We start from the raw sequence: 15,598 nt of genomic DNA, 5'->3' as shown, positions 1-15,598 counted from the left end.
CCCACTCCCACTTCTTGGCCCTGGCATTCCCCCATACTGAGGCATATAAAGTTTGCAAGACCAAGGGGCCTCTCTTCCCACTGATGGCCAACTAGGCCATCTGCTGCTACAGATGCAGCTAGAGACACGAGGTCTGGGGGTACTGCTTAGTTCATATTGTTGTTCCACCTATAGAGTTGCAGACCCCTTTAGCTCCTTGGTTACTTTCTCTAGCTCCTCCATTGGGGGCTCTGTGTTCCATCCAATAGCTGACTGTGAGCATCCACTTCTCTGTTTGCCAGGCCCTGGCATAGCCTCACAAGAGACAGCTATATCAGGGTCCTTTCAGCAAAATCTTGCTGGTGTATGCAATGGTGTTAGCATTTGCAGGCTGATTATGGGATGGATCCCCGGGTATGGCAGTCTCTAGATCCATCCTTTCATAAACTTAATGACACTGAATTTGATCCATCACAGCAAACTACTGTGCGAGGAAAAACTCTGCATGAAGGCAGAAGTGTGTGAAGTTCACAGCTTTCCTTTAAGTTCAAGAAATTTAGATGTTGCTAAGACTAACTCTGTCTATTTTCTTCCAGAGAAGTTTGCTGAAAGTAATTGTGAGATTCTTCTCAGTTCAAGTGGGCCTTTTGCTGCCTGTCATCAGACTGTGAACCCCAAATTCTATCATGAGGTATGTGATGGTCTAGCAATTACAGCCTTTATGAAGAAAATTTTGGAGATTTTGACAAAAGTGTGTACACTTTAAATATTTTCAAATGACCACTATTGTCAATAGATTAAGGTATATGCTTAAAATTTATCATTAGAGTTAGAAAATTTACCAAAGTATGAGATAAACTAACTTTTTAATATTGGAAAATAATCTGAAATGATCAAAAGCTTGAATAAACAGTCCTCTTTATTTTTCCTAAAGGGGTTAGTACTTAATTAGCCATTTTGAGTATCTTAAAACATTTCTAAATGTCTCAAAGTGCAATTTGATTCTGGGCTCAGGAGTGCATGGCTACACATTAAGCTGCTATGGTTGGATGGCCTGTTTTTCTGAATGATGCTAGGACGTAATATCTATTTCTTTTCTGTTTGAAAGGAATGCAAAAAATATACGTGCTCTTGTGAAAATGGTCAGGATTGCCTGTGTACAGTCTTGGGGAACTATGTGAAGGCGTGTGCTGAGAAGGAAATATACCTTGTGGGCTGGAGAGACGGACTGTGTGGTGAGTGGGAGAGAGGCTGTTGCAAGCCCCTCTGCGTGCTTCTCATCTTGCTTCATGCTGGGGTCAGGAGACACGTGCCTTACAAACATGGACCTGATTCTTTCAAAATTTATTTCCTGTTTTTTGGGGGTTATTTTTTTCCAGAATAATTGACTAATCTTGAATTTTAACATTTTGATTCATAATTTTCATTGACATGTTTTTATTTTTAAGATTCTTATAGGTTCTTATAGAAACATGTTCAGAAAAACCCTGAAATTTATATAGGTTTTCATTTGTATACTGGGAGCTCAAATATTGTAGATAAAATATTTATCATATTTTTGGACTATGACTTCATAAAGATTTACACTGAGAGAAGAATATTAACAACCGAAAAATTTCCAACAAGTCAGGTTTAGAGGCTGGTACCCATTTTCCAGACCTTGGAAGCAGGAAGATTGTGAGTTTGGGGACAGCCTGGGCTACATAGTGTGTTACAGTTCTCCTTGGTCTATGTAGCAAAATCCTGTCTCACAAAATTGGTAAAAGAACAAAGCCAACAGATTTATAGAAGTCTATATCCTTTGGACGTACACAGCATTTCATAGCTCATGTGCATCGAACAATGGGGCCTGGTACACTCTCTCCAAGGTCTCCTCACAGCTTCTCTTCTGCCATCAATTTAGCAACAGTGAAACAAGCTTCCTTTCTCATCTCGTCTAATTGTAATGACCTTCTTTGCTATTTCCCTTCTGCTCCTTCTAACCTCTCTTCTATGGTAAACGTCAGATTATCTTTAAAGTAAAATCACATAAAACTGGACTGCCTAAAACATGTCCATTGTTTCTCCTGGTTTAAAGGGTCGTATAACCACAGATAATGTCCCTGTACTTAGAGATTCTAATGCTGAGTGCTTCAGGGTTAGGCTGTTGCCCTGATGTACCCTTCTCTGGGCTTCAGTCCCCCTGTGAAGTGACCTGTTCCTACAGTACAGATCCTATTTGTGCAGGGAGACAATGTGCATCTTGCTTTTTTATGGCACATGCTACAGTTGCCCTTAGAACAGGAGCATAAGCCACACAAGAGCAGAGTGTATTGCCTAGCCCACTTGTGGCTTTGTTCTAAGCACCAACTGAAAAGAAAGAATAATAATAATAAAAAAAAGCTAATGAGCAAATAGCTTTTTCTACACTCATCACTTATAATCCACTTGGTTCTCTATAAACATCAGTGGGAAGGGAGTTCTCTTCCTTAGTGCACACACAGTAACTACTGTTCTTGTCCTTTCCCCTCAGAGGTGTCTTGTCCAAGTGGTCTTGTCTTCAACTACAAAGTAAAAACCTGCAACAGTTCTTGCCGATCACTGTCGGCACGAGACCGAAGCTGTGATATAGAAGACATTCCTGTTGACGGATGTACTTGCCCTGATGGAAAGTACCAGAATAATGAAGGGAACTGTGTTCAGAAATCTGAGTGTGACTGCTATGTTAATGATGAGATCGTGCAACCTGGCAAATCCATTCTTATTGATGACAATAAGTGGTATGTAGTAGGTTACATAGACGCTCATGATGCCACCCACAGCAGATTGCACAGACGTTTCTTATGGCATTGACAAGGGAATGTGTCCTTTCAGAGAAATGGTCACTTGTCAGTATGAAGTCTCCCTCAAATCTGCCACATTTTTCATTTTCCATATATTATTGAGGCTGGTTGGTATTTATTTATTGATTGGATTATTGATTGATAATTGATTGTGCCAGGGGCCAGCCCTGGTGGGGGTCCTCTTTCTTGTCAGTTCTTGAGGCAGCAGAGGGGGAAGAGCCTCAGTGGAGGGTAAGACTCTGTTTTAGGAGATATTTAGGGTTGCTGTATAATAGTATAAAGTTTACTTTTCTACGTCTAAGTTACCTTGGACTGCAGTTTCTGGCACTTAGCACCTCTTCCTAAAACAGCAAAGGTGTAAGAAAATAGCTTTTATACTATATAGGCCTGGGCTGAGCTGTAGGAGCTGGGCGGCAGGAGCTGCAGGGCAGGAGGAGGTTGGGGGGAGGGGAGGGGAGGAGAACAGTGGGCAGGGGAAGGGGACCTTTCAGCCTTTCAGCTTGCTAGTGGGAAGTTGCAAAAAGGAAAAGGGACATGTTGAAAAGTGATTATAGTGTTTATTACTAAATTTCAAAAAATTTCATATTAAAGCTATCCAAGAAAAAAAAGGGGGGAAGTGGAAAGATCCTAAGTGGGGCAAGAGAAAAGTTCTTCTAAGTGGAGAAGGAGAAAAAATTCTGAGTGGGAAAAGGCAAAAAATTATTTTCTCCTCTTTTCTCTGGGGAAAGGGAAAACATTCTAGTCTTCTTTTTTATCTCTTTGTCCTCAGTACTTATACATCTTTTAGAATACATGATCACAGGTTAAAAAGTTCATCACAAGTTCACACACACACACAATCAAATCACAAATTGAAATAGAAGTTTACAACAGCGAAAGTTTCCATGCATATCCATTAGGAGTTAGTATCTGGCTAACCATCCATCACCTGTCACAGCTCCACAGGTTCACTGAAGGTTTAAAACCATAATGAAGTTACTGGTCAAGTTTTGTATAGATAAGCCCAGTCAATATTTTTATGACCTTTGGTTAATGGTTTTACAACGTCTTGGAATGTGCTCTGAGTAGGAGGAAGTCTGGTTACTATCTAAGGGGCAATTAACTGGTGACACATGGGAGACTGACAGGGTTATCATTGCAATTTTGACTATTAGAAAAGGACCTAATAGCAGTCCAACTATAAACTAGCTTAATAATCACTGCTATAATTTTAGGAATTCTTATACGGCCATTATTAAGACTTAAGAAGTCATTTATTTGTCTATATAGCATCGCTACAAGACAGTACATCTTTATAGATCTGCAGAGATCTTCTCAAAAGGGACAGGATAATACCTAGTGATTGTTGTATATGTTTAATAATAACAGGAAAAGCATATTAATAGCAGGAATCTTTCCTAAAATGAATTATCTTAGAGCCTCGCCTATAAGAGTGTCGTGGATTATATTATAATCCGAAGAAGACCATCTCAGGAAGGTCACCTGCTACTTATTAGCTTGTCCTATGATGGCTCTTAACATGATGGATTGTTCGGGGGGCTCCACTGCACCATACTGATCATATAGGGTTGGCCCTAATCTGGTTTTAACATCAGGAGAAATGTGCTTTGGAAACTTTTACAAACAGGCAATGGGAAATGATTTTACCCTCAGATTATGCAACACTGTCTCGGTATGTAGCATTCTGTGAATACTTGTAAAGTGTCTCTGTCTAGGACTTGAGTCGATTGCTATAATCACACAAGACAGTAGCTGTTCCCATGTACACACAAACTAAGTGAAAGTGTTTGCTTGCATGAAGTAGTAGCTGCTGTCTGTGGTCTTGGGGGACACATCCCAGCAGAGGCTGAAATTAGAATTCTCATAAGAACTGATTGTTTATCCAGATAAAATTCATGTATGGAGAATGATTTTTGTGAAGAGAATGATATAGAAAATGCTTAAGAAATTCTGGGCACAGGGGCTATTGAAGGTTGTGCTAGAAACAGATAGTGGCCAGGCTTTGGCTTAGATCCCCTGTTCACAGTCATCTGGTTCAGGTTTCATGAGAGGTTTTCTTTCCCTCTGCAGTTATTGTAGCATCAGGTGATTATGGGTTACAGGATAGGTCTCCACAGCCATGGCATCTCTCAATATGAGGGATCCAGACCACCATCCTCTTCTGCCAGCACTACTGAGCTAGCTAATACTTCCTTTCCTCCCTGTGACCCCTATACCTACATCACATTCCCTGCTCCAAGGCAAAGCACACGTTTGGTTGAGTCCACTAGCCTTCTTAGAGAAATGACTGACAGTTGCCAAAAGAATAGAACAGCACATTTAAGTCCATTCAATATCCGGCCCCAATCTATTTCTATTGCTTTCCTTCATTGGGTATAAACCTTCCTGCATCCACAGAAAATTCTTGGGAGCCTTTGAAACATGACTTATTCTTTCTTCTCTCATTTTCTTTTCATATTCTCAGCTAGGTTAGACCCTGTGGCTAAACTTTCCATAATGTTCTCTGACATCCATAGCACTTGCACATTCTTAATAAGGTGATACCTTAAAATTTGGCAAAGCGTATATTCTTGTAACTGAGTCACATTTATACAATTACCATTAAACATTAATGTTTAAAGGATATAAAATATATGGTTTTTTTTTCCAGTGTCTGTCAGGATGGAGTGCTTCATTGCCAAACTCCCCTTGATTTAACCCTACGTAAGTGGTTTTATAGCTATTGTTGCTATTTTTTGATTTCTAACTTCTGCCCTCATTTATTTCCCCGCTGGTCCTCTTCTCTCCTCACCTCTCCTCCTCTTATCATCTGTCTGTCATCTATCTATCTATCTATCTATCTATCTATCCACCTATCTATTATCTATTTACCCATCTATCTATCCATCTATCTATTCTCTATCTACATATCTATCCTATCTATCATCTATTCATCCACCTGTCTGTCTATTTATCATCTATCTATCTATCTATCTATCTATCTATCTATCTATCTATCTATCTATCTATTTATCTATCACCTATCCATCCATCTATCTGTCCATCATTTATCCATCCACCTGTCTATCCATCTGTCTATCTCTCTACTATCTATATACATTACTTTCTGTCTATCATCTATCATCTCTCTCTCTCTCTCCATCTCTCTATCTCATTTCTTTAGCTCATTTCTATAACTACCTCTCTCTATCACAATTACTATCTCTATCTTATCTCATTTCTCTATATCTAGCTCAATATGTCTATATCCATCTCTCTCTATCTTCATCTTCATCTCTGTCTCTCTCCATCTCCACTCCCTATCTCTATCTCTATCTCTATCTCTATTTTAACTATCACCTCCTTCTCTCTCTCTCTCTCTCTCTCTGTCTCTCTCTTTCCCTCTCTCTCCCTCTCTCCCTCCCCCCTCTCTCTATATGTGTGTGTATGTATATATATTTATATATATGTGTGTTATGTATATATATTTACATATGTGTATATATATATATGTATACATACATACATACATACATACATACATACATACATATTGCCAAACTCAAACAAAGTCTCCCAGGCTGTCTTTGAAAGGGTAACAGTCCTACTTCAGTATCCCTAATGCTGGAGATAGAGCCATGTGCCAGAACTCCTACTTCTTAAATAATGTGGCTAAAAACAGATCAGGAGTTCTATAGTAACAGCTCCTTGTTTTTATCTCACAGAAAACTGTTCCAGAGGGGCTGAATACATAGATTGCAAAGATCCCAAGGCACAGAGAAGGACAGAAAGGACATGTGCTACCCGGAACATACCTGATTTTGAGGTGGGTAACATAACATCAGAGTGGAGCCTTTTAAAACTTTAAATCTTTCAGGGTAATAGAAGCTAGAATTTATCAGAAAATAATTACATCATTTGTGTGTTTGCACGATCCCTTGTACTTGTCAAATGTGGACCCCAGATGGACCTTAGCCATATTGATGCACTTAACTTGAAACTGATGGTGTACCATGATGACAGAAGTGTTGATTCTCATGTCTTCTTATAGGGTGACTTGCCTTGCAAACGTGGGTGCTACTGTCCTGTAGGAATGGTCCGTAACTCTAAAGGGATATGTATACATCCTGATGACTGTCCCTGCTCTTTTGGTGACAGAGAATATGAACAGGGAAGTGTTACTTCTGTTGGCTGCAATGAGTGGTGAGTAATAAAGAATTCACAATTTATTAGTTTTGGATATTTAGAAATGCGTAGTTTGCTGTTATTTTTTCATGGGAAAAAGTTACACAGAGGACTATTTCAAGAACAATGGCCGACCTAAGTTAGCAAAAGGTCTTACGTTTTGTAATACAAACTTTGTGTAACATAATACCTCATGAACATTAGACAATATAAGGAATATACCTACAATATTTAAACCAAGGAACATTTTATGGTTCTTTACAAATCAATAAAATATATGAATCATAGCAAAATAATTATTACTCTTCCATATTCTCCTTCCAGTACTTGCATAAAAGGGTCTTGGAACTGTACCCAGAATGAGTGTCAATCAACTTGCCATGTCTATGGAGAAGGACATTTCAGAACTTTTGATGGAGAAAGTTACAGCTTCGATGGGCTCTGCCAGTATACATTCCTTGAGGTATATTTTATAATTAGTTTTTCTATCCTCATAATCATTCTTCATATGCTCATGAGTACAGGGGAATTTTATTTTCAAAAATTGGATTTAAAAAAAAAAGAGATCCTGATACGTTTCTAGAAGGGGGAGTGTTTTCCAATGTGATGCTGGCTCCAGCAACTCTGCTGACTTCAGTCATGGCTTCAAATGTATGACAGTAGGCACGTTAAGATATCTGTGTTTGCTGGGCAGTGGTGGCGCACGCCTTTAATCCCAGCACTTGGGAGGCAGAGGCAGGCAGATTTCTGAGTTCGAGGCCAGTCAGGGCTACACAGAGAAACCCTGTCTCAGGAAAAAAAAAACAAAACAAACAAAAAAAAAACAATAAAAAAAGATATCTGTGTTTAAGATTCTAAATCTATAAAACATACATGGAAAAGAGCTGCTACTTGAAGTCAAATGGGTGCACACATTGTGGCCATATTAAGTGTTCAGTGAATGTTAGATTCTGTTATTCTAGTTGCAGCAGTAACAGTGGAGACCGGAGTTCCTCAAGTGCTTCCTTACCAAGCAAATTGACATAACATTTAATCTTGTTAAATCACTGCAATACTAAAATGAATATTATTGCTCCTATAATTCAGATAGAGACAGGGAGATCTAAATGAATTAATGGGATTATACTACTAATAAGAGATGGTCCCAGTTAAAGAATGAAATGTCTGACTTCAGTTTATGCTTTTCAGAGGCAATCAAGCTCCTTCCTAGGTATCATCTATGGGATGTTTTGTTGTCGATTAGTTACGACTATCAACTTTTATATAAATCACTAAAGAAAATGAATGGCCTTTAGCTATTTTTAAAATTCAAAAGCAAACCAATGGTTCTTGTATATGACTTAAGTACTGGGACAACTGTAGTAAAGTCGAGCCTTGTGTGGAAGCAATGGAATTGTTTTTAAATCGGAACAGGCTAATTAGAGCCAACTCTGCTATCTGCCTGGCCACAAATACAGCCAAGCTGCTGCATTTCAGGAGTTCTTTATCATGTATGTATTGATTTATCATAGTATATGATTGATTGAGTTTAAGAAATCCTCAGATGTGAATGTTGTAGTTAAGGTCTATGTTCCTGACATGAATAAACCATTATAATTTACTTTTAACAGGATTACTGTGGCCAAGAAAATGGCACATTCCGTATTTTAATCGAGAGTGTCCCCTGCTGTGAAAACGGGCTTACTTGCTCCAGAAAAGTCATCGTGACATTCCAGGTATGACACGGACATGACTCCTCTTCTCTTGGATGGCCTCTCACATTATGACCTTCTAACTGAAAGGACTCTGGGTAAAAAAAAAAAAAAATCTTCCTTTTAATTTATAGGATCAGAACATCATCTTACAAGATGGCAAAGTGACAGCAGTTCAAACTGCGGAGAGTACAGATTGCAGGGAGCGTAGTGGGAACTTGTACTCGATCCACACGGTTGGCCTGTACCTGATTGTGAAGTTTCTGAACGGAATTATCCTGATCTGGGACAAATACACAAAAGTATCGGTTATCCTGGACCCAAGTTGGCAGGTAGAGACCTCTCTCACAAGCTGGGGAAATGAACATTTAAAGACATGTATACATAGGCCCATAGGCCGGTGGGGTGCTGATGGAGGGCTCAGTTCTCTTTAGTTACCATGAGTATACTCAAATGACCAAATCTCTTAGGAATTCCAGCACAGTTGATTGAGGCATGCTAGTCTAGTGTCTGCTAGCTTGAGATTATCACATGACATGACTTTAAGGCAGTTATATGTTTGGAATTAAGAACATTTTCTTGCAGTAGATAGTCTAAGAGTGCGTGTATGCACGCACAATTACTTTAAAAAATAACAAATATAATTATTTTTCATTCTCAAAAACATTTATCATACCAGGTATGGTGGCACATGCCTTTAATCCCAGCTCTCAAGAGGCAAAGCCAGGTGGTTCTCTATGAATTGGAGGCCACCCTGGTCTACATACTAAGTTCCAGGACAGCCAAGGCTATGTTATAGAAAGACCTCCCTACCAAAATTTATTATGCAATGTACTAAATCATTTTGTAATATAGGATGCCTTGAATTAAATGGGAGCATGTTACTCACAAATTCTGATTCTTCTAAAAAATGGAATTCAATATGATATAGTATTTCTAACTGTGATGCTTATATCTATCTATGAATCATTGGTCTCTCTATCTATCTATCATCTATCTATCTATCTATCATGTATCATTATTATTATTATCATCTGTCTGCCTATCTATCTACCTGTTTATCTATGCATCTTGTATCATCATCATTATTATTGTTATTATTATTACCTATCATCTATCTACCATCTATCTATCCTCTATCTACTACCTATGAATTTGATATATGTATTAGTCAGGATTTCCATTCCTGCACAAAACATCATGACCAAGAAGCCAGCTAGGGAGGAAAGAGTTTATTCAGCTTACACTTCCACATTGCTGTTCATCACCCAAGGAGGTCAGGACTGGAACTCAAGCAGGTCAGGAAGCAGGAGCTGATGCAGAGGCCATGGAGGGATGTTACTTACTGGCTTGCTGCTTCTGTCTTGCCCATCTTGCTTTCTTATAGAACCAAGACTACCAGCCCAGGGATGGCACCACCCACAATGGGCCCTCCCTCCTTGATCACTAGTTGAGAAAATGCCTTACCGCTGGATCTCATGGAGGCATTTCCTCACCTGAATCTCCTTTCTCTGTGATAACTCCAGCTTGTGTCAAGTTGACACACAAAAGCAGCCAGTGCACCCATCCCCCTCCTCTTCCCCTCCTTCTTACCACTCAGGAATCCCCACTGTCCCTTACATCCCATCAAGCCTCCTCTTCCCTAACTTCCTACCATCGTTCTGTTAGAACTTACGTTGACCCTATTACTTAGCAGTCATGAGTGGTGTTTCCGATATCATTGGAGTGAAAATACCTCTGGGTAGCTGAGTCACCTGGAAGGTCTATTTTTACATTTTCAACAGGCCTCCAAGCTGATTTGTGTGGTGGCCTATGAGGTTGGTCTTAAGTCCACATTCTGTCCACATTCTTTAGCATTGGTTATCACTTGTCATCTTGAGGACTACTATTTAGTCTGTGGTGAGATGGATTCTAGTAGAGTTCTAGTTTGCATTTCTTTCATGCCTACTACATTTGTTATTTTAGGTAGCTATTCAGTCTTGCCAGCACCAGTTGTTGAAGACAGCTACTGGCAAATTTAAATCAGCTGTGTAGCATTCATTCTGAGTCCTCTTTTCTCTTCCTTTGCTCAAAGATCCGGTTTTCTGCCAAGAGCAAGCATACTGTTTTTATTGGGGTGGTTCTCACAACTCGAAATCAGATATGGTGATTCCCCCGGAATCACACTTTCTCACTCAGGCTTGTTTGTTTGGCTACCCAGGATGTCCTGTGCTCCTATACGAGTATTATGATTTTTCTGTTTATTTTGAGAATGCCATTGAAAGGTTTATTTGTATTAATTGAACCTACAGATTGCCTTTGGTAGGATGACCATTTTCACAAAGTTAATTCTTCCAATCCATAGGCATAGGAATTCCATGTTTTCTTTCTAAAGAGAGGTCCTTTGATGTCCTTGCTTAGGTTTCTTCTGTCTTTTTAAATTTTCCTCAAACGTTCTGTCTCGGAACAGTTGGTAGTATGCTGACTAGAGTTGTGTCAACTTGACAAAACTTGACACGCTAGAGTCACTGGAAAGAAGGGAGCCTCAATTGAGAAAATGCCTCAATAAGATCAGGCTGTAGGCAAGCCTGTAAGGCATTTTCTTAAGTAGTGATTGATGACAGAGGGCTCAGCCCATTGTGGGTGGGGCCATCCTTGAGCTGTTGGTTCTGAGTTCACACTGAGCAAGCCATGAGGACCGAGCCAGTAAGTAGCACTCCTCCATGACCTCTGTATCACCTCTTGCCTCCATGCTCCTGCCTTGATTGAGTTTCTGTCCTGACTTCCTTTGGTAATAAATACTGATCTGGAAGTGTAAGCCAAGTAAACCCATTCCTCCCCAAATTGCTCTTAGTCATGGTGTTTCATCACAGCAATGGTAACCCTGACTAGGATGATTATTATATATGAAGACTTCTGTTTGTTGTTGTTGTGACTTTTTTCCCCCCTTTAATCAACACAGAACAAAGTGTGTGGTCTTTGTGGAAACAACAATGGTGACCTTAAGGATGACTTCACAACAAGGCACTCTTCGGTAGCTGCCGGAGCACTGGAATTTGCCAACAGCTGGAAAACATCTCAGGAATGTTCAGACACAGTAACTCAAAGCTTCCCGTGTGACTCGAACCCATACTGCAAAGCTTGGGCTGAGAAGAGATGTGAGATCCTTAGGGATGACACCTTCAGGGACTGCCATAGCAAGGTAGTGCTGCTCTGAGCATCACTGCTCACATGGGTCCTTCCCACACTGCTCCTGGCATCACTGCTTACGTGGGTCCTTCCTACAATGCTCTGAGCATCACTATTTGCATGGGTCTTTCCCAGACACTCATGTGTTGTGCTCTGTCTAGGTGGACCCCACGACCTACTACGATGCATGTATTGAAGAAGCCTGTTCATGTGACATGGAGGGGAAGTACCTTGGGTTATGTACTGCTGTGGCAATGTATGCAGAGGCATGCAATGCAGCTGGGGTCTGTGTCTCGTGGAGAAAGCCAAACTTCTGCCGTAAGTGAACTTTGGTTTTCTGAAAGTTGTAAGTAGACATGTTTGTTTTCGTAAATGACTGCTCTCCCTCTCAGATATCCTATTAGGCAATAATTCTCAGATCTAGAGGGGGCTGGAGATACCCTCACATGTGTGTTCATGATAGTGAAAATACCCAACAGAAATAACACAAGGTATAACGTTTTGTGTTCAACCTTAGTTAGAAACAGCCCTTTTGTTCATAGAAGAAATATATGGAATATTGATGGAAAATGCATCCCTACCCTTGATGAATTTGAGTTTTCATATGCTGTGGCATGAGCTTCCAATACTGCTCTTGGTTGAAATCCCCGCATATATTTCCTTGACACACCACCTAATTGAAAATGATTTTGAATATGAAACGAATCTCTATACAAAGAACTGCATAACCATAATAGAAATCAATCAGCCCTTTCCCCTGTAAGCAAAGCATGATGGGAGATGTTTTAAATGAATTACAAACATTGACAGGATAAACACTGCATTCCGCCAACAAAACTTAGTGATAGATCAACCTTATTTGAAGAATACTACATCTCAAAAGAGCTTAATTTCCTCAGAATCTTAGTGAAACACTGTAGACCAGGTTCCTGCAGAACTCCTTATATAGCCCTGGCTAGCCTTGGTCTTGTGGCAATTCTCCTGAGGAAGCTTCTTCAGTGATTAGATTATAGGAGTGAGCCATCTGCATGCCTGTCAGTCCCCCCGACCCCGCAAAGGGATTGCCTAAGACCATCAGAAAACACAGATATTCACAACCACCAATCCAGATGATGGCTTAAAATATCTCCAAGTGAGCTGTAAAAGGAAAAGACGTGACTAAGTCTGTAAGCATCCCCCATATGTGTGCTGTGTTGGGCTATCCAATTCGGATAAATCCAAAGACACTTGGTGAGGTGAATGACACATATTTAGTCTGTCACTGGTGCCATCTAGGATACTTGAGAAAAAGAAGAAGAAGAGAGAGAGAAAGGAGAGGGGGGAGGGATTGGGTGTGGAGGGAGGGGGTCGCTGGAAGAGGTGGGACAGCGATCGGGATGTAAAGTGAATGAGTAAATTTATGGACAAAAAGTAAACATGAGTCAAAACTATTTTTGGAACTCGAAAGGTGGGAACAGCCATGCTAGGAATGGATGTAATTTGCTGCCATTCCTTCACAGCTGTGTACTGCGACTACTACAATGCCCCCGGGGAATGCAGCTGGCACTACGAACCGTGCGGTACAGTGACGGCCAAAACGTGCAAAGATCAGGTCATTGGCCAGAAGTTTTCTTCAGTTTTAGAAGGTAAGGCGGGACACATTCAAAGAGGCCGGGAAAATGGTGCCGCCTCTAAAACCAACAACTGTTAGTTTCCCTCAATTCTCAATTCGGTGTCTGAGGTCTATAATTACACGACGTAATTTTTATTTTAGTGATAGTCCCATGGAACCTTCTATTTCGGCGCAGATGTCCTTTCTGGGGCAGTAGATGGTGATGTGGCTCTTGTTGTCCATCTTTGTTCTCGTCATGTGGTGACACACATGCATGAGAGAGCAGCCTCAGACTATATCCTGTGAAAGAATGAAGTTTGAGGGTGAGCCGATCATCTGTGTGCCACACTTGAACAGTACTCTCTTCTTAACGTTGTATCTCCTAGAGAGAAAAACAGGAACAAAATGTGACATCAATTTCCTAAAGTCTCCTGTGTGTCACACCTTAGGCACTGGGATTTTTTGTGTGACAATGGGGTCTTATCTCTCTCTCTCTCTTGGAAAAAATATACACCTTTAGAAATGTCATGCACAGTCAAGGGACGCATCTATCCAAAGCCTGCTTTGTGTTCACATGAGTATGAATGAAGTAGCAAACCATACAGGAATACAGAAATACCATACAGAAAACTTGAATATGCTTGAATATATTTTAAAACAAGAGTATGCTTGAGAAGAAAACTTAAAATTGACTATAGCTATTAGATTATATAAATTTATAAGTGAGCTTGGTAGTATTTGGCTATAGCTATTACATTTTATAAGTGAGCTTGGTAGTACTTGGCTATAGCTATTACATTTTATAATTGAGCTTGGTAGTACTTGGCTATAGCTGTTATCATTTTATAAGTGAGCTTGGTGGTACCTCAGTCCCACTACCCTCCCACATCCATGGGAGTGATGTCTTTTTTTTTATTTTTAATATTTTTATTACATATTTTCCTCAATTACATTTCCAATGCTATCCCAAAAGTCCCCCATAGCGCCCCCCACTTCCCTACCCACCCATTCCCATTCTTTTGGCCCTGGCATTCCCCTATATTGGGGCATATAAAGTTTGCAAGTCCAATGGGCCTCTCTTTCCATTGATGGCCGACTAGGCCATCTTTCGATACATATGCAGCTAGAGACAAGAGCTCCGGGGTTCTGGTTAGTACATCATGTTGTTCCAACAATAGGGTTGCAGATCCCTTTAGCTCCTTGGGTACTTTCTCTAGCTTCTCCATTGGGAGCCCTGTGATACATCCAATAGCTGACTGTGAACATCCACTCCTGTGTTTGCTAGGCCCCGGCATCGTCTCACAAGAGACAGCTATATTTGGGTCCTTTCAGCAAAATCTTGCTAGTGTATGCAATGGTGTCAGCGTTTAGAAGCTGATTATGGGATGGATCCCTGGATACCGCAGTCTCTAAATGGTCCATCCTTTCATCACAGCTACGAACTTTGTCTCTGTAACTCCTTCCCTGGGTGTTTTGTTCCCAATTCTAAGAAGGTGCACAGTGTCCACACTTTGGTCTTCATTCTTCTTGAGTTTCATGTGTTTATCAAATTGTATCTTATATCTTGGGTATCCTAAGTTTTGGGCTAATATCCACTTATCAGTGAATACATATTGTGTGAGTTCTTTTGTGATTGGGGAGTGATGTCTTGCTGCTACACTTCACCTCAGCTAACAGAATTATTGCAGTAACTTCAGAAATGTACAATGAAGTGATTGGAGATAAACTTCGGGTTATTGTTTCTTGCAGGCTGTTATGCTAAGTGTCCAGAAAATGCACCCTATCTGGACGAGAACACTATGAAGTGTGTCCAGTTATCAGAGTGTAGCTGCTTCTACAACGATGTCATACCAGCAGGGGGCGCTGTTGTGGATGATTGTGGAAGAACATGGTATGCTCTGTGCTACTTTGAGCAGTTCTTTGACTTTGTGTGTTGAAAAAAAAATCACAACTACTGAATGGTTTGCAAAAATTAAATCTTGTGTGAAGACAGCAGAAAAAAAACCATGTAGTTTAGGGGAAAGACTGTAATTCTAGAGATATAGTTCATACTTGCAGGCTTTCGATGATGAGACTGTACTAGGGAAACACGCTTACTACGTGGTGAAACTGAGGTTGGCAATTGAAACCCTAACTTAGCTGCTTGACTGTTTAGACTCTGCAGTGAACCACGCAGGCAGGCA

The 15,598-nt window shown here is 40.3% G+C and overlaps 1 protein-coding gene across 1 annotated transcript in view; it reads left to right on the top strand.

The window, feature by feature from the left end:
• The window catches only part of Muc19 (mucin 19, oligomeric), a 92,631-nt gene that overhangs the window by 17,948 nt on the left and 59,085 nt on the right, over positions 1 to 15,598 (top strand). The window contains 13 exon segments of the mRNA XM_085831916.1: positions 576 to 670; positions 1,088 to 1,214; positions 2,492 to 2,738; positions 5,452 to 5,504; positions 6,506 to 6,606; positions 6,832 to 6,983; positions 7,290 to 7,428; positions 8,576 to 8,680; positions 8,791 to 8,988; positions 11,598 to 11,837; positions 11,986 to 12,142; positions 13,324 to 13,449; positions 15,165 to 15,306. Of these exon segments, the coding sequence (XP_085688042.1) occupies positions 576 to 670; positions 1,088 to 1,214; positions 2,492 to 2,738; positions 5,452 to 5,504; positions 6,506 to 6,606; positions 6,832 to 6,983; positions 7,290 to 7,428; positions 8,576 to 8,680; positions 8,791 to 8,988; positions 11,598 to 11,837; positions 11,986 to 12,142; positions 13,324 to 13,449; positions 15,165 to 15,306 (1,882 nt within the window).

The sequence above is a fragment of the Mus caroli genome, unplaced genomic scaffold (genome assembly GCF_978045245.1).
Source record: "Mus caroli unplaced genomic scaffold, Mus_caroli_1 scaffold_16, whole genome shotgun sequence".
Lineage (NCBI taxonomy): Eukaryota > Metazoa > Chordata > Mammalia > Rodentia > Muridae > Mus > Mus caroli.
Note: the sequence above shows the minus strand (reverse complement) of the source record. Positions and strands in the feature narration are given on the sequence as shown.